The 17,810-nt window shown below is 49.9% G+C and overlaps 1 protein-coding gene across 1 annotated transcript; it reads left to right on the top strand.

Annotated features, from left to right (window-relative positions):
• The first annotated feature begins 510 nt into the window (after positions 1–510).
• On the top strand, positions 511–16,967 carry setd1a (SET domain containing 1A, histone lysine methyltransferase). Its single transcript, XM_040190522.2, has 21 exons — positions 511–609; positions 1,645–1,789; positions 2,134–2,232; positions 2,313–2,583; positions 2,893–3,035; positions 3,127–3,383; positions 3,476–5,159; positions 5,967–6,959; positions 7,403–7,570; positions 7,737–7,821; positions 7,898–8,040; positions 8,245–8,278; positions 8,376–8,565; positions 8,683–8,726; positions 8,820–10,093; positions 10,517–10,865; positions 11,049–11,230; positions 12,969–13,079; positions 14,186–14,305; positions 14,459–14,596; positions 15,005–16,967. Exons 2-21 carry the CDS (start codon positions 1,652–1,654, stop codon positions 15,176–15,178), a joined length of 6,597 nt encoding a protein of 2,198 aa, XP_040046456.2. The 5' UTR covers positions 511–609; positions 1,645–1,651; the 3' UTR covers positions 15,179–16,967.
• Positions 16,968–17,810: the final 843 nt, after the last annotated feature.

Genomic DNA, 17,810 nt, shown 5'->3' with positions numbered 1-17,810 from the left:
AAAAAGTCAAAACTATCTGACAGCTGCAGCTAAACATTCATAAAAGATTTGAAGAATGATAGCTGTTATCATCTTATAAAAGTAAAAATACTAACACACTCACAAGTCCTGCATTAAAAATGCTAATTTGTGTAAGTATCGTCAAGACAGTGTAAGAAACTAATGAACCTTCCTTATTTCATTATTAAGTTATTATTACTCTGAATTTTTTAAAATAAATAATGTATCTTTATTTTAATAATGGATTAAGTTCATCCACCTGAATAAGCTGTACTATTGGCTACCTCGCCATTGCATCACTAATAATTAAATCCGGGGGAGAAATCGAACTGCCTGAATTGTCACCAGTAGGCCCGTAGGGGGCACCTTCCTGGATTTAGATTGTTATGTGCAGTTTCAAATATATTCTAAAAATATGTAAAAGGTGTCTATTGATGAAATAACGTTATTTGTTAATACAAAATATTTTTTTATTTCAATAATTTGCACACTGCACCTCCATGTTGTAATGTTTTTTTCCTTTTGCGCTCCCTGCGTTTGAAGAAAGTGCTGGTGCAGAATCGTAGGCTGCATTCGCAAACACTGATGGCGAACAGGCGAGGCTTTCAGGTTGGTTACGCGATGGCCGCTCTCTTCACAATATATGGATTTTAGAGCGAAAACAATGGCTTCGCCGGTCGGAAAGGCGTCTTGTTGATTTTACTAAGTACCGGAATGGTAGCACCATCGTATTAGCGCGTCGATTTTGCCCTAACGCCGGATCGGAGATGTCCCTTTTCTGTTAGGGTCTCAGTGTTTTTCTTGTTCGTCTCCCGGGCCTGGATGTAGCTGCCTACACTGTAGCGGCGGGTTGCTACTTTCGGATGAGCGGGCAGTAGATCTCGAAGAAGCGGGGTCTGTATTTAGGCGGAACGGAGTTCAAAACAAGTTAGTAGAGCCTCCAAAACGGGTGCACGACTTTATTTCCACAGATTAAATGTCACCATTGAGGGCGGGAGATTGCAACAAGATCAGTTTGACTCCCAACTTGGTGTTCTTGCTAGTTAGCATTAGCCGACGGCAGCATTAACTTGCACTAGCTAAGGCGTTAAGGCATAAGTAATTTAACATTAGTGAACGTTAACTCATGCAATAGCCAACGATTGTGTTGCTCACGGGGAGTAGTTCGTCACCCGGTTTGTTACCAGTTACGCGAACTCTGTTTTCACGTCGGAAAACATAGTTTATTTGCTATTTGCTGGTGCAGCTAGCATGTTGCTAACTGAACTGACTAGTCAGTGACGTAACGCTGCTCATTGTTTTGACAGCGCGCGGCGTCTTAGTCGAGACCGACAACGCCGCTATATTCAACCTGCTACGTTGTTTAGAAAGATTACTCTTTTACCGACAATTGTCCGAAAAAGTTCGGCTAACTGATGTGACGCAGCTCCACCTTCTGTCACATTGCCACCCGTTGTACAAACCGCCAAAGGCCAAACTTATTGTGACTGTAATCGCTGCAGCAATTCTCCTCATTACACCTCTTTTCCGCAGCTGGTTTGTCAAAGCGTAGCTCGTCATAGCGGTGGGGGGGTCTCTACGTGATCCCCCCAAACAGTTGCTGCGGCATTGTGTGTGAAATCATGGCTGTCCTGTGACACTCAGCTGTAGGATGGATCCAGACGGTGGGGCAGATTCACAAAAAGCTGTCAGTCTGCAGTGGAAGAGCTACAAACTTGTCCAGGACCCGGCAACACGGCGGGTTGCACAGAAAATCTACAGATACGATGGAGTTCATTTCAGTGTGCCGGTGAGTTGATTTCCATGTTTTTGTTCTTCTATAATATGTGTGTGCGTGTCTAAACTTGAATATTTTCAACGTGTATGATTTGAGATGAGGCATTTATCCACGGAGTAAACTTTATATACAATAAGTGTGATAAATATAACAAAGTCTTGATTCAAAATAGGAATGTGCCACAAGGACGAGGGTCGCGTATGAACAGATTGAATGTAGGGTTTTAAACAGCTGAGCTGAGAGCCGGCCAGACCCCCTTCAGCTCCCCATCTCTCTGCTGCCGATCCCCCTGTATGTGGCAGATATGTTGTGAAGTTTGATTGCCACGGGAAGAAATCTAATCCAAATGTTCCCAGGACTCCGGATTTCCTCCCGTGGGTGAACTGCGGGACCCCAGACCCCGGAGACTATGGTCAAGGTATACAGAACTGTCCCTGCCAGTGCCGAAGTTAAAGGTGAGAATAGCTGGTTAACATTTTTACCCACTGCTGCTTCATATAATGGAATGACAAATTATTACTGACTTTATTCACAGCTCGATGAGTTCTATGTGGGTCCCATACCCCTCAAGGAGGTGACCTTTGCCAGACTCAATGACAATATAAAGGAGCCCTTCTTGGCAGAAATGTGTGCAAAGTTTGGTGAGGTGGAGGAGATGGAGATCCTGTTTCACCCCAAGACCAGGAAGCACTTGGGCCTGGCCAGGGTGCTGTTTACCAGCACCAGAGGAGCCAAGGACACAGTCAAGCAACTGCACAACACTTCTGTCATGGGGAACCTCATTCATGCTCAGCTGGATATAAAAGGTGAGCTTAAAAGCTTGCTCGAGGTGCCTTTTTAAAGATTTCATCAACAATTAGGCAACATTAGTAAAAAAAAATTCTTTCTCGTCCAAACTTCCCAAAAAAAATGAGCTGAAATCTGTCGGTCAGCTGTCGGGACGTCCTATTAACTAACAAAAACATACACAAGCTGTCTCTTGGCGGAGACGGTTAAACCTGATGGGTCAGGTCATGAACACCTCATAGGATGCAGATGACGTTTATGTCCGTGTTGAGCTCATTTACCAGCCCTGTATTTGTTTTTCTCTTGGTGGCTTTCGTTGATATACCCAGGCCAGCAGAGGCAGAAGTATTACGACCTGATCGTGAACGGGTCCTACACTCCTCAGACCGTCCCCCTGGGAGGCAAAGCTTTGACGGACAGGGTCGCACCTCAGGCCCCAACACAGCCACAGCCGCAACCGCAGCCCGACACGGTATTCCTCCTCCTGTCCTCCTCTCACATCACCTACATGATGATCGAGGCCTGATCACTTGATGGAAAATGTATTTCTTTCCTCTTCGCAGTCGACAGAGGTCAGACGGAGGCGCTCCAGTGAGCTCACGGGTTTGGCCGCAGGGGTCCAGGCCCTCTCCTCCGGAGGTGCCACCCCTGGCTCCGGGGATACTGGGTTCAGTGATCAGCGTCTGGACACGCCCCCGTCCTCCATAGCAGGTCCCTTCACGCCAAGCTCCTCTGCTTCCTCTCAGGGTGGAGGAGGAACTCCTTTCAGCTCCAGATCCGGGACTCCTTTCTCACAAGAACCGGGCTTCACCGGCGGGAGGTTGGTCATCACGAACTGCCGCTGAGATTGTGAGTACCAGCGATGAAGCCACAGGTTGTTAAATCCTCCATTTGTTTTGTGTTGTGTTGCAGGCATGCTGGCTACAACACGGGCACTTTGGGCAGCGGCTACCCTCCCCAGGACATGCTACCTTCCTCGTCCTCGTCCTCTGCGGTCTCATCTACTGTCGGCGGGTACAAAGTGTCTCGCTACTCCGAGGATGCACAGGAACCTTCGGTGTATCACCGCGGTCGCCCCATGTACCCCCCGAACACATCATACCGTCCCAACGAGCCGCCCTGCTACCCCCCCTACCCCAATGCCGGAGGGCCCGGGCCGCACATGGCCCACCACTCCTCGATGCCTCCGCCACCCCTTGCCGCCCAATACGATCCGCCCCCGATGTCAGAACGGGACCGCAACCGCGACAGAGACTCGGGCGGGCGCTACGGGGCGGCGGGGATCGGCTCCAGAAGGTCGTCGTACCACCACCAGCAAGAGACAAACTCTTCCACAAAGTACCATTCCCACCACTCCCATCACCACTCAGAACGCAGGGACGACAGGGGCTACCGCCGAGACAGCCTGGGCGCCCGATCAGGCGACCACGGCCACCAGAGACACCGCAACCACCACCACTCTCACAACCACCATGGCGGCGGCAGCAGCAGCCGCAGAAGGAGCAGCCACGACCCGGACAGAGACCGGGACCGAGATAGAGACCGGGACAGAGACAGTGACTACTCCAACAGCTCTGACCCGAGATACAATTCCAACTCCTACCGCTCTTCCTCCAACAGCCTGTCTCCTCCCCCCTCGTCTTACTCCGCGTTCTCCTCCTCCAAGGAGCCCGCCCCGGCTCCCCCTCAGGGATTAGACTCCTCCGCCCGTCTCGCGGCCACAGGTCTCGCAGAGCGGGGTACCCTGCCCCCGGTAGGTGCCGACAAAGACTACCACGCCGGTCACCTGCCGCCGCCTCCCCCACCGCCTCCCCCCCTCCCGCCGGCCTCAGTCATCGCGGCGGCTGTAGCCGAGACGCTCGGTACGCTGGACTTCAGCCAGGACAGTCCGACGCGCGAAGAGCCGTGGACGAAGCCCAAGCGGCGTCCCAGCACCCCGCCCGCGCCACCGAAGACGCCTCCGCCTTCCTCCCCGGCCCTCCCTTCCATCGCCTCCTCCTCTACCTCCCCGTCCTCGACCTCCCTCCCCCACCATCTTCCCTCCTCCTCCGGATCCCCGCCGCCCCCGCAACGCGACTCGTCTTCCCCCGAGCCCGATTCAACCAACGAGAGTTTACCGTTCGTTTACCACAGCAGCAGCCTCGACTCCCGCATTGAGATGCTCCTCAAGGAGCAAAAGGCAAAGTTCTCTTTCCTGGCCTCCGATGAGGAAGACGAGGAGGATAAAAAGGAGGATAAGCAACGGGGAGAGCGCGTGGACGGAGGAGAGCAAAGGGGCGGGTCAGGCACCGCAGCAGGCGAGCACACGAGTGGAAGTCAGGCGGGAGACAACGGGGAGAAGGACCACAGGAGGAAGGGGGACAGAGACCGAGGAAGGAAACGGGGAAAGGGGGGAGAAGGACGGAAGAGTCCCTCTTTACTTTCGACGACCACACCCTCCTCTTCCGCCTACTCTTCCCACCACCTTTCCCCAGAGGAACCCCAGGTTGTCCTCGCTGGGACTGGGGCTCCGCAGGAGGACTCTTCACAGGGTGGATCTGCTGATGCACAGAGCAGGACGGGAGCTCACACGCCGCCGTACAACGGACAGACTCAGGTGAGATCAGCAGCCCGCAATCAAGCTGAACGCTTCACACGGCTTTTTATGACAAATGTACATAGTTCTCAATTTGCGCTCATGTTTTGCTGAACAATGCTGATGTTGAAAGTATAACGGCTGTAAGGGGGGGGGGGGACGGCTATAACGTTGCATGAGCAGGAAGTGAATATGATAAGTATAGCAAGGGTGTCATTAGTGTAAATCACCCTCAACTGAGAATCGTTGTTTTTTTCAGCTCAGAATGAGCCCTTCATGTCTACACAAAGTCCACCATGTTGCAACGTCATCCCAGGACAGACTAATTAAACACTGACCCCAAATAGAGCCTTCTGCCCCTTCACGTGTCCTAAAGGCCCCCAAAAGTTCTACGTTACCCAGACACGTGAGCTGTAGGGCGTAAAAGCCATCCACAGTTTGACCTCCGATGCTGCTAAAGTGGTGTCATCATGGCCTCTGAGTAACGGTACCACAGTTTTGCCCTTGGTGGCTCATTTGGAAAGGGAGGAGTGATCTGCAGGGTATTCAGCAACTGGAGCCTATGAAATGATTTTATTATTATTAAAAAAAGGATGCATCTGGAAAAGTAACTGCACCCACGCGTCTGCAAACAAACTGCTCTTTGCTGCAGTGAGAGGAATTTTAAAAAAAGGGTAGAAGAAAATAACTTCCGCCAGCAGAAAAACCAAAAGATGGTTCGCCTCCTACAGCACACTTCCTGAATCGGCAGCTCTTGTGAAAGTGCGGTTATCACTGCCGTCAACGACGTTGCCGACTAAACGCGATAACCTCTCCGTTTTCTTTCAGTCGTCCCCTCACTCCTCAGGGGAAGACATGGAGATCTCCGAGGAGGAGGACGAGGGGACCACCATAACAACGGTGACCACCCACCAGCCCTCAGTCGCCTCCGGTTCCTCGCCCTCTTCGTCCCAGGCCGCCCTGCCGTCGCAAACGACGGACCCCTCGTCTTCGTCCCCATCCGTCTCTGACTCTGCACAGCACTTTGGCACCTCCATGCACCCTCCCATACCTTCCTACCCTCCACATTTGCCTCCTCCACCCCCTCCTGGTTACTCCCTCCAGCCCCCGCCTCCCCCTGGGATTCCTCCCCTGTCCCACATGGAGCTGCACCCAGAGTACCCTCCTCCCATGCCCCACCACATGTATGACTACGCCACGTCCATGGAGCTGATGAGCCAGTACAGCGGCGGCGCTCCGATGTCCTTCCAGATGCAGACGCACATGCTGAGTCGGCTGCACCAGCTGCGCCTGTCTTCGACCAACGACAGCCCGGGTCCGGGCGAGGCCGCCACCGCCGACTACACGTCCTACCATCTCCACTCGATGCCCCCGACCCACACGCACCACCCCTACATGGACCACGAGGGGAGCGGGGCGGGTGCGCCCTACGACCAGGACCACCACTACATGCCCCACCACATGGCCTACTCCTACCCCGACCCCCACAGCACTCAGATCCCTCCCCCGCCCCACCACGGCATCCCGCCTCCCCACAGCGGCTGGCCGCCACACGCCTTACCGCCGCAGTACCCCTCTTACATGCCCCCGCCGGGCTACGGGACCATGCTGCCCGGGGAGGGAGACGAGTACCGGGCGCCGGGGGAGGAGATGCCCCTGTTGGCTGAGAATCCGCATGAGGCCACAGTGCAGATGGTCCTGGGCAATCTGATCCAGGAGATGAAGAACATCATGCAGAGGGACCTGAACCGCAAAATGGTGGAGAACGTTGCCTTCGCCACGTTCGACGAGTGGTGGGAGAGGAAAGAGACCAAGGCCAAGGTAAGGAAGATCAGGCTTTTGTGCTCGCAGTTCTGTTTTTGCATGTGACGTGAGACAAGCGGCGTCATCCGCTTCCTTCAACGTCTTATAGCGGTGACGCCCGTTCCCAGAGGCCCAATGTGTTCTGTTCAGTATTTTTCAGCCCTCGTCGGAGGGCAATCTCCTCAAGTTTGGCACAAACATTCGTTTGGACTTGAGGACAATCTGTGACTTCCTACAACACACTTTCACAAATGATACTCTTTGTTTTTTAGACAAAAAAAGTTGGTATATCAGGATCTTACTGGCTTTACCCTAGCAAGGAGATTTGTTACTTTCCAAAGCTGCCTTTACTTTTACCCCTTGACAACAGTTTGAATGTGTCTTCCTCGTTCTCAGTAGCAGCACGATGCTGCGTGTAAACGGGGAATAAATACAAATTTTCCCCCGGTTTCCTCCTCCAGCCTTTCCAGACAATGGTTAGAGGGGTGTCTGCCTTGCGGGACGATGAGAAGAAGGAGGAGAAGGTCAACCGTCCTCGGGAGCCCCTCACGTCTCTGGTGGACTGGGCGAAGAGCGGCGGCATGGAGGGATTGTCTCTTCGGGGAGCGCTGCGACTGCCGTCCTTCAAGGTAAAAGCGCCGCAGATGGTCTTTCCACGAGAAACAGCCCCGAATGGCAAGCTAGGAATTTCTTTTACAAACTTCTTTTTACAAAAAGTAGCAGATCCGTTTAAGTCGGCCAGCGGATTTTTTCCACTGATTTAATGAAACATATCGTTGATGTCCTCTTGTCCAGGTGAAGAGGAAAGAACCTCTGGAGCTTGAAGAGGGAGACATGAAACGGCCGCGACCCTCGACCCCGCCGGACGAGGATGACGAAGGTTTGCTGAGCTCATGTTGATCATTTCCACAGGAAGGTGGCTGCGTATAACTTTTAACCTGGTGCCTTGTTTCCAGCTGCCGAGGGCAGAATGCCAGAAGCCAACAGACACGGAGCTGAAAGGGACAACAAGAGGAGGAAAAAGAAGCCGAGAAATCGTAAACCTTGGGAGCTCGGCAGTGAGGGGGAGGAAACCTCGGACGGCTCCTCGACCGAGAAGGTGCTTCATCAACTTACATCAAATGTGTTTATCAAAATCCAAACCGGCATGGACACGAATGTCCGATGCAATTGGAATTTTAAAAAGTTGTATATTTCATTGATTTGTTTTTGCTAAGAATTGGCATTCTGGCTCATATTGGACGCTAGATGGCAGCATTTCACTGTGATCTGTGTGTTGTAACGATGACCTCTTTATCTGTAGGAGGATGAAGAAGAAAGTGAAAAGGAGTCTGATGGTAAATCCCATCCTTTAATGTTATTATTATGTCTTTTATTTATTATGTTTACTCAGTCATTGCAATAATGATAACCAATATATTTTCTTTTTTTCAGACGATGCCCTCAGTGTTGATAGTGACGATGAGAGCCTCTCTTCGTCTTCTGAGGGCTCTTCCTCCTCAGGATCCTCGTCTTCGTCCTCCTCTGACGATGAGGATGAAGAGGAAGGAGAGAGGGCCGACAGTGACGGGCCAGACAGCATGGACGACTCCACCATGGACAGCACAACCGACAAAGATGCCAGGTCAGAAAGTTTTGGCGTGTTGCTAATACCTTTGAAAATACGTTTGTATTTAAGTCAACTTGTTATTGCGTCGCCGTCACTTTTGCTGACATGTTTTCTTGTTTGTTTGTTTTTTAGGGAGAATCGTGCAGCTGCCGTTTCAAAGGCGGAGGTCAAAATAGGTTAGTCTGCATCATCAGCATGTAACAATGTAGAGATATTCAACATTAAAGGATCATCTTGACTTCACCTAAACCTCTCCTGTCGCCTTTCAGGTGGAGCCAAGGACAACACGTCAGACCCCACGGCAGCACCCACCAAGCGTCCTCCGTCCCCCCCGTACCCGCGTCCGTCTTCCCCGACTGTTCTTCTCCCCCCGCTCAAGAAACGCAGGAAGACCGTCTCGTTCTCACAGGGCGAGATCGACAGCAAAATGTCGAGCGCGCCACCGTCTCCGGCCGCCTCTCAGCTGGCGGGTGAATCGCTCCTCTTCTCCCCATGCAGGCCCGCCGACTCCCCCCTCGCTTCCTCCCCGTCCCCCTCGGGTCGTGCCGCTCAGGGCATCCAGCTGCTCCCCTTTGCCTCCAAGCCAGGCGAAGGCAACGCGCTCACCGTGCCCCCATCCGGGCGAGTCCACGATTCGGATGAGTCCAAAAGGGGCCTTCTGGTTTCTCCTCAGAACACGCCGCTCAAGTCCCCCGGAAAACGCGGCGTGGGCAAAGACTCGCCCAAGTCCCCCGTCATGGTCTGCCGCACCGTGCAGAACCTGCCGTTGGACCACGCGTCAATGTGCAGGATGGCCTTCGAGGAGGCCCCGCCCCCACCCCCCGTCAACAAGCGGTCCAGAGGCAGGCCTCGGACCACCAGCCTGTCCGCGTCGTCCCTGAGAGAGGAAGACGAGGATGAGGAAGAAAGAGAGCAGAGGTTGAGGCTCAGAGAGGAGCTGGGGGCCACCAGCCTCCTGCAGCTGGCCTCCGCCTCAGCCACCGACCTGTCGGTGTTGGCGGCCGTGGCCCTGAAAATGGACCCTGACGCCGGGGACTCGGAGGAGACGGAGACGTCCGACGAAGCAGAGGAGCAGAAGATGGAGGAAGATCTCCTCTCCCCAGAGTCACTGGCCCTGGTTATGAGCCCAGAGGGGGTCGTTGTCCGCATGGAGCACAACTACTGCAAACCCCTTGTTCTCGCAGTGCCGTCCGGCGCCAAAAGGACTTCCAAACAGGACTCCTCCGTCTTACTCCCAGCGGACCTCAACGCCATCTCTGGGGTGCTTGAAGCGCCGGAGGAGGTCATCGGAGAGGCGCTACCGTCCAGAGGAGATGCAGGAGAATACTTATCTGCAATTGGAGTCCTTTGTGAGGCTGAGGATGTGGGCCAGGCTGCATCCCTACCGCCGCCGAAGAAGACGACTGTGGTTGGCAAAGGTGTGGAACTTGAAAAGGACAACAGCAAAAAGAGGAGAAGAAAAGACAAAGAGAACATCGAGGTTCCGCTCGCACTGAAGCAGAAGGAGCAGCCGGGCAAGAAACAGAGGAAGCGGAAGCGAGAGGTGTGTGGGACTTCCGCTTTGTTTGTGTAAACCTTTTGTGGATCTCCTGACCGTAAGTAGTGCGTCACGACTAGAGGGTTCATGTCATAACGGCACGTTCTTTCTTTTGTTTAGTAAATGTCGTGTTTCGGCATGGACAAAATTACTTCCTGTCTCATTTATGGCCAACATCTCCAATCTAGATGAAGTTATAATGGGCTTTTATTGGGGAAACCAACACGCTATATATTTACCAACAACAATATATTTAAGTAAAAACTTTTTTTAATTGGGCTACGGCCGGATGATGTTTTGCAGGCTCAAACGTTCTCTTTAATAAAAACGCTGCAGGACCTGTGCGTGTTTCCCATGAACATTAAAATGACATCTCATAAAGAATGTAACGCCGTCGTTTCGCGTAACATTTGTAACACACCTGCGCAGGACTCTGAGGAGGACGTGGACGTGGAGGAGCTCGAGTCGGGGGAGCTGTCCAGCTCCGACACGGAGGACGAGATGCTTGACGACGTGAGGAAAAGCGAGCGCCTCTTCCTGCAGGAGGCCGGGGTCACGTCCCAGCGCTGGCCCAAACCCGCCCCGGCCGCGCCCGAGCTACCGGCCAAGAAGTTCGACAACCGCGGGGAGTTCGAGCAGATGACCATCCTGTATGACATCTGGAACTCTGGCCTGGACGGCGAAGACCTGAACCTGCTACGGAAGACTTATGAAAAGCTGCTGCAGGACAACCACAGCTCCGACTGGCTCAATGATACTCACTGGGTCAGCCACACTGATATCCTTTTCAACCACTGACCTGCATCAAACGTGTGTGTGTGAGTGGAACGTACCTCTCTGTTACCAATGTCGAGAAAACCATGATCGATTTTCCGTCAATAAGTAGCTAAATAATCTGATTTAGTTTGGGTTCATTCTGCTTCGTGCGTTACCGCTCTTGTCCTTGACCTTCGGGCTGCACTGACCAATTTGCCAAATCCTCGGCGGAAGAAGAAGGCCGCAGGAGGACAGCTCCGCGAGCACGTGACCGGTTGCGCCAGGAGTGAGGGCTACTACGCCATCAGCCGCAAGGAGAAGGACGTCTATCTGGACCTGGACCTGCCCGAGCAGGTCATACGGGAGGTGGAGAATATCGACAGCTCGGTAAGCATTTCTTCTCCTGAATCCGTGATGGTCACCGTTCTGCAGAATGCTTCCCAAAGCCCTCCACATCTACCAAGTAGATTGTTGTCACCTCACTGTGATGTCGTGAGATGTTGCGGTTACCGCTGCGGGCGTCTTCACGTTGAATGCGTGACTTTGATCCGTGGACATGGGATACGATCTATAAGATAAGCGATTTGTGGAAGCGATGGTGGAGAAATTCTGTGGAAAGAATCCTTACACATACCACGGGAGGTCTAGTGGTTGCTTGGTCTGGTTATTATATTGATGGATTATAGGAGGCTTGATATCCTTCAGGGATTGAAATTGCTGCAATCAGCCCACAGCAGTTTGGCTCAGATCAACTGGAAATTTGGGGGTAATAAGAATGTTGGAACACTGATGTGTCTTTTCCCAATAGCCGAGCCACACAAAACACAACAAAATGCAGTCTAGAAGTTTTGGACAATTCCATTACATGTTTATAACTACATCAGCAAAAGTAAGGAGTTCATTAGATACAACAAGACATTCACAGCTTTGTCTAAAATCCTCAATAGATGATTTTCAGCATTTAATGTTTCTATTTTCTCACAGAAAATCCTCTCCTCACTTTGTACAATGTCAGCAAGGAAAGCGTATTGGCTCCATATAACTCCAGATAAGTAGTCCGATTATTAGATGTATTCAGGTCATTTTCAAGCAGCTACTGATATTTCTGAGATGCTTCCTGTCGTTGTTTTGCGTTACTACGGCTTAGATCTTCCATTACATCTTGGATTCCCCTGTAATGTGTTTTCCACCATGGCTCAGTGGAGACGTGTGTCACGCAAACATTAAACAGTTCCTCGGGGTGCGGTGGGCTGGTTGGCTGAATGCAAACCTCTGTGCCGTGAGTTACAGTGTCAATGACTCAACGCACAACTATCGTGGCATTTTTCTCCGGTACTCGGTTTCCCGGTTTCCCCTTCCCGGAGGAGTCTTCCCTGAAAACCTTTCAAGTCACAGATTGCAGTGTTGATATGATGATATGATATGTTGGTGGTATGTCAGTTTAATTATACAGCTGGTCACGATGCCTGTTATGAGGCCTCCTTTTCTTCAATCAGTCCTGTTATTGTTAAAACACCCGGCATTCATCCATTAAGCTGCCACAGCTATTTAATTACACACACACACAAGCTGCACATTCATCTGACTCTTCTTTCATCTGTACTCTCCTCTGTTTGCCACCATCCATCAGCAACGTTTTGAGCCAATGGATTGTTGTACCGATGTTGATGGTATTTAATCCAAATAGCTTAATCCATCCTTCTATTTTTAGTTGTTAATTAAATATAATTAAATACATTTAACTGATAAGAAGCTCTAACAGACTTTAACCATTTGATTGAATTGATTTTTGGCCTCCTCACTACGGAAGAATATAAGACCGCACCTTGAAAACCTGTTTTAATGAGTCATATTTTACTGTAAGCAGTGATGAGGCAGGTTCATCTAAATTTGTAGAAATGCAAGAGAAGCTCTTCCTCTTAACTTAATGTTCTCACACACTCCTTCCTTCCTTCCTTCTCTGTGGCTGGTTTACAAATGCAGCTCAACCACACTATCATTGCAAATGCAGGTCAAAGTGTTTTTTCTGGTTCAGCCCCTCCCACCTCGGGGGCCGCGCTGTGGCGTGCGAGAGCGCGTCGGTGGCCCCTTTGTGAAGCTCTGTTCTCTCTGTGCTTCCTGTCAGGGAGCCAACCGGGTCCTCTCAGAGAGACGCTCGGAGCAGCGCCGCCTCCTCACCGTCATCGGCACCACGGCCGTGATGGACTCTGACTTGCTCAAACTCAACCAGCTGAAGGTAAAGTGTCCCTGCCCCCCCCCCCCCCCCACCCCCCCCCCCCCCACCCCCCCCCTCGGGCTCATGGCGCTTGCAACATTGGTGCCATGGGCCTTTTTGATTAAAAAGAAGAAAAAAAAGACACGTATCAGTTTAATTGTGAGCTTATTGTATGATTTAGAATATTTTTTTGCGTTTTTAACCTGCTGTCAATCGGCCCTTTCTGACAAACTGAAGCTAAATCCTCATGCAAAAAACCCCAGACGGACAAACCGATGCCTCGATCGGTGGCTTCTGTGGGACTTTGCTGATCCCAAACCAACCCTGTGTTTTATGGGGTTAGTTTGGAGTCACACAGCTCCACAACACAAACTAGTGAACCTATTGAGACCGCAGTAGAACAGCGGGGCCCTTGTTCTGTCAGGTGAAGTGACATTCTTTGTTAAGGGGAGTTTTTTTTATTTTATTTTTTAAGAGTAATTAGATCGTGTTTCCCGTCGGTAAGAGCCGTCCCAAAGCGGGTTAGCGCTGTGAAAAGTTTCTGAAGACCGTGACCTTTTTTAGGCCGCCGTCCACAACAGCGCTGGTACTCTGGAGCTCAAACATTTATGACATTGCGTCTGTCCGATAATATTCTTCACACGTGAGCAAAACTCTAGGAGGAAGTACTATAGGAAAAGCCCGCCACTTTTCACCGTGTTGCCGTGTGTGCAATCCAAAGAGCCGGAGCAAACCGCTTCCCTAACTTTGGATGCGATGACTATGTTTAAAACTATTTTAAGTGCATATCGGATGCGTCTGTGGATTAATCACCAGTTTGTGACCTATTTTTATTACTTGACTAATGAATTAGTGCTGTGCGCACTTTGGTGACCTGGATGCTATTAGAGATTAGATCATTATCTTGTTTCCCCTTAACGTGTTAGCGTGTTAACCAGCAGCAGCCTAAAGAAGGGCAGGGTCACATTTTAAGGTGGTGGCTGTCAGAATCTAATCACTAACAACTGAAACTGCATTTACTTGAACCAACAGTTTCTCACATTTCAAACCACTTCATGTTTTAGATTTTTTTTTCTTCTGTTTTTCAAGACTTTTGTTACAATGAGTCTTTTTTCGTCCCCACGCAGTACCGTAAGAAGAAGCTTCGTTTTGGACGCAGCAGGATCCACGAGTGGGGCCTGTTCGCCATGGAGCCCATTGCTGCCGATGAGATGGTCATTGAGTACGTGGGTCAGAACATCAGACAGGTAATCGCTCCCCACAGGCCCCGCCTACTGCACATCACATCCTGTATATTGTCCCAACGGTCCATAATTGCCGCCTTGTTGACGCAAAACGCACATTTTCTTTCGCTCCTTGCTGTCGGATCGGTGAACCAACGCCTGTGCTTTTTGTCCAAGATGGTGGCTGACAACCGGGAGAAGCGGTACGCGCAGCAGGGCATCGGCAGCAGCTACTTGTTCAGAGTGGACCACGACACCATTATAGATGCCACCAAGTGTGGGAACCTGGCCCGATTCATCAACCACTGCTGCACTGTGAGTCCCGACGCCCTCGCAGTCCACACCCGTCCACAGGACGGGGGGGGGGCGGCCCATTGCCCCATTACACCAACTAAGTTAAATCGTGTCCCTTTACTCTTTCGCACACACACACACACACACACACAGCTGTTATGTAAACTGAAAAGACGTCACTGCTGAGGCGGGTGCGCAATGTAGCATTGAAAAGTCACTCTTGCCCATTGCTCACTCCCATTAAACACACCAGGGAGACATTACATCACTCTCACCACCTCAAAGGAGAACAATGGCGGTGGAAACCACATCACTGTTTAGTTTTCTCAGCTAGAAACACTGCCACAGCTCCGTGTGTCCATATCATGTGCATGTACCTCAACATGGGGCACGCTGTTATGTGATGTAATGCTTTTCTTGTTCCTTCAGCCAAACTGCTACGCCAAGGTCATCACCATAGAGTCCCAGAAGAAGATTGTGATCTACTCGAAGCAGGCCATCGCCTTCAATGAGGAGATCACCTACGACTACAAGTTCCCCCTGGAGGACAACAAGATCCCCTGCTTGTGTGGAACGGAGAACTGCCGGGGGACGCTCAACTAGCGGACGCACTGCTTTTGTTCCTCGCTTACCAACGGACAGCTGGACCCGGTCCACCCTCCCCAAGAGTGGAGCTGGAAACAAAGGCGCCCCCAGACGACCCCTCCCCCTCGTCCCCCTAACCCCTCCTATACTCACAATGCCCAGGAAACGGAGAGACACACACACTTCCACTTTTCATTCAGCCGGCCATTTCGTGTGAGTGAGAGGCTTGTGTGCGTGTGGGAGGGAGGGAGGGGGGGGGGGTCAGCATTAACGGGGCAGTATTGTTTGGACTGCTCCGTGCAGCCAAGCATAGAAGGTCTTTATATTCCCACGCCTACCTGTGAGCACTAGAACATCAGTATTGTACTCCTACGTCGGCGTCATCGAACCACCGCGTTCACTCTTCCAGTGTCAAATCCCGCCCTCCCACACACACACACACACACACACACACATCTACACACGCACACCCACAAACGCACAGGTATATCTGACAAATTCAGGGTTTTTAAAAAGACTTTTAAGACGACAACTTTAATCAATTTGGTCTTCGGTTATGCAAGATATCAAAGCGTTAGGATTGTTTTGGAGCTCTTTTTAAAAAAACATTAATTTCATAGTATTATATTATCGCTGTTGTTTATGGTGTTGTCGTTTAGTTGCATTAGCTGTGAGTATCTTACAGCGGAATGAGCTTCAGTGTATCCTCGCCCCGTGAAACCATCATTTCCCCGCTGTGCGTTCCTCTCCTGATCCGCCACGATATTCTGTCCTTTTTAACTGTTTTTTAACCCACCGTGAATATAGGTCTGTTAGGTTGTTGCTAAGTTAAGTGTGTTTTCTTTTACAGGATCAGCCTAACTTTTTTATTTTCCTTCCTCCCGCCCAAGTTAAAGTCGGTGCTGAGAAGCCGTTGACAGTTTGTTAGGATCTCGACGTCTGGTTTTTAGTTCCATGAAGGCAACTGTTTCCTATTTCAAAAGAGGCTTCTTCTTCTTCTTCTTCTTCTTCTTTTCCCGCTAGCTCTTAAAAGCTTTTACCATCAAACCACCTTAGTAATTGTGTTCAGTGTTCGACTTAGACAGTGTGTGCTACACACACTTTTAAACAGCACATTTATTTGAGTTGGTCAGGTGTTTTCAAAAGTTTAGTTTAGTAAAGTTTTTTTTTTTTTTTTTTGGGGCATCTTCAGAATGCGTTATTTTCAGTGTGGATTAATTCGCCCTCCCCCCCAAAAAAGACCCCATCCCTCCCTGAAAAACGGATCAGCTAAATGCAAACAGAAGTCCTGCGTCCGACCCGTTTGCCGCGTCGATGGCTGGGAGGTAGACGACCTCCCGCGCTGCACGCAGCAGGACGTTTGTGGCCCTTGTTGCGTCTCTGTTTTACAAATGGCCGTCCTCAAGTTTGACTTTAGTTTTCCACTTGTAACCAGAAGACTTTTTATTTTGTTCCCTCCCGAACAGGAGCGTGTGTGTAAGATGGTTCTTGTTGCAATGAAAGCCTTTCAGTACAAACCAACCCTCTTTAATACAGGATAAAAAGATGAAAGGAAAAAAAAAATCAAAGATGTACATGTAAATATTAGAGAGGTGTTTGTTTCTCGTAGAAACACACCGACTTCAAGCTGTAAATATGTTGTTCCTTTTCCTCTCAATGAGGAGGAAACATGTACATACCTTCCATTCTTTTATTTTTTATTGTTTTTCTTTTTAATTTGATTATTTTAATATTATTTGCAATATTTCTCTTGTATTAATGCGTTGGACCCTTTATTAATGGTGCATTAAAATATTTTTTAAATAAATGAAAACCTCACGTTCATCTGTGACTGCGTGTGAATACGGCTCGGAGGTTCTGAGGATTTAGTTTGTTTCATGGGTTGAACGTTCTACTTAAAATGGTAAATTACAGGAAGGCGCTTGCATAGTTCCTTGCATGCACCTGCAATTTATGTATTTCCTGTTTGGAGTAGAGGAAGTAATGAAATATAGCGGTCAAAGTGTCACAAGTCATCGGCGTAAGTAGAAAGGCGATCGGCTTCCCCTCCCACCTTGGATGGTGACGCAAGTTCCCATCATCCGACTGGTAAAAAGCTCTTCATCTGTTCCAATGAGCCATGGCTTCTATTTTAGAAGTGTAGTCGTTTGAGTTGAGTCACTGTTTTGTTTTTTGTTTTGCTTTAAAGCTTCGGTTAGCTTTAAAAAATATATTTTATTTTTCGTAAACGGAACAAACATTAACAGAACAAGGACTTAATTTCTTTTGTGTTTTCCTATTCAAGTTGTGTTTTGCCCTTCAGGGCCACCGTACTAATCAGTATTATCTTTACATATGAATTTAAACAAAGTATGTTCCCAGGTCTGAGGGAGAATTACTGTATGTAAAGTTATTTAAAGTATTCTGTTGCTTGACAGGGAGCTGTTCAGTGGTTTATAAACTCACAAATCTAAATAAGATAAGGGATTGAAGTTGACCTTGTGTCATTTGTCCTCTGTTAATATGTGACCCGATGGGCTGAAATGGCCTTGACCGTTTGCCAGTCTCACTGATGTATTGTGTATGTGGCGTGCTGATAGTTCATTCAGAAGCCAAGGTCAATATCGATCAATGCGGCCGTTCATTAATCCGTTCACTAACATGTTACTTT

Source organism: Gasterosteus aculeatus, chromosome 11 (genome assembly GCF_964276395.1).
Source record: "Gasterosteus aculeatus chromosome 11, fGasAcu3.hap1.1, whole genome shotgun sequence".
NCBI lineage: Eukaryota > Metazoa > Chordata > Actinopteri > Perciformes > Gasterosteidae > Gasterosteus > Gasterosteus aculeatus.
This window is presented reverse-complemented; position numbering and strand designations above follow the sequence as displayed.

Excerpts from the sequence above, each read along its gene's own strand:
- setd1a (XM_040190522.2), top strand. The coding sequence starts at position 1,652 with ATGGATCCAGACGGTGGGGCAGATTCACAAAAAGCTGTCAGTCTGCAG. Across the intron at positions 10,094-10,516 it reads AGAGGAAGCGGAAGCGAGAG|GACTCTGAGGAGGACGTGGA; the intron begins GTGTGTGGGACT and ends ACACCTGCGCAG. Across the intron at positions 14,306-14,458 it reads TGGGTCAGAACATCAGACAG|ATGGTGGCTGACAACCGGGA; the intron begins GTAATCGCTCCC and ends TTTTTGTCCAAG.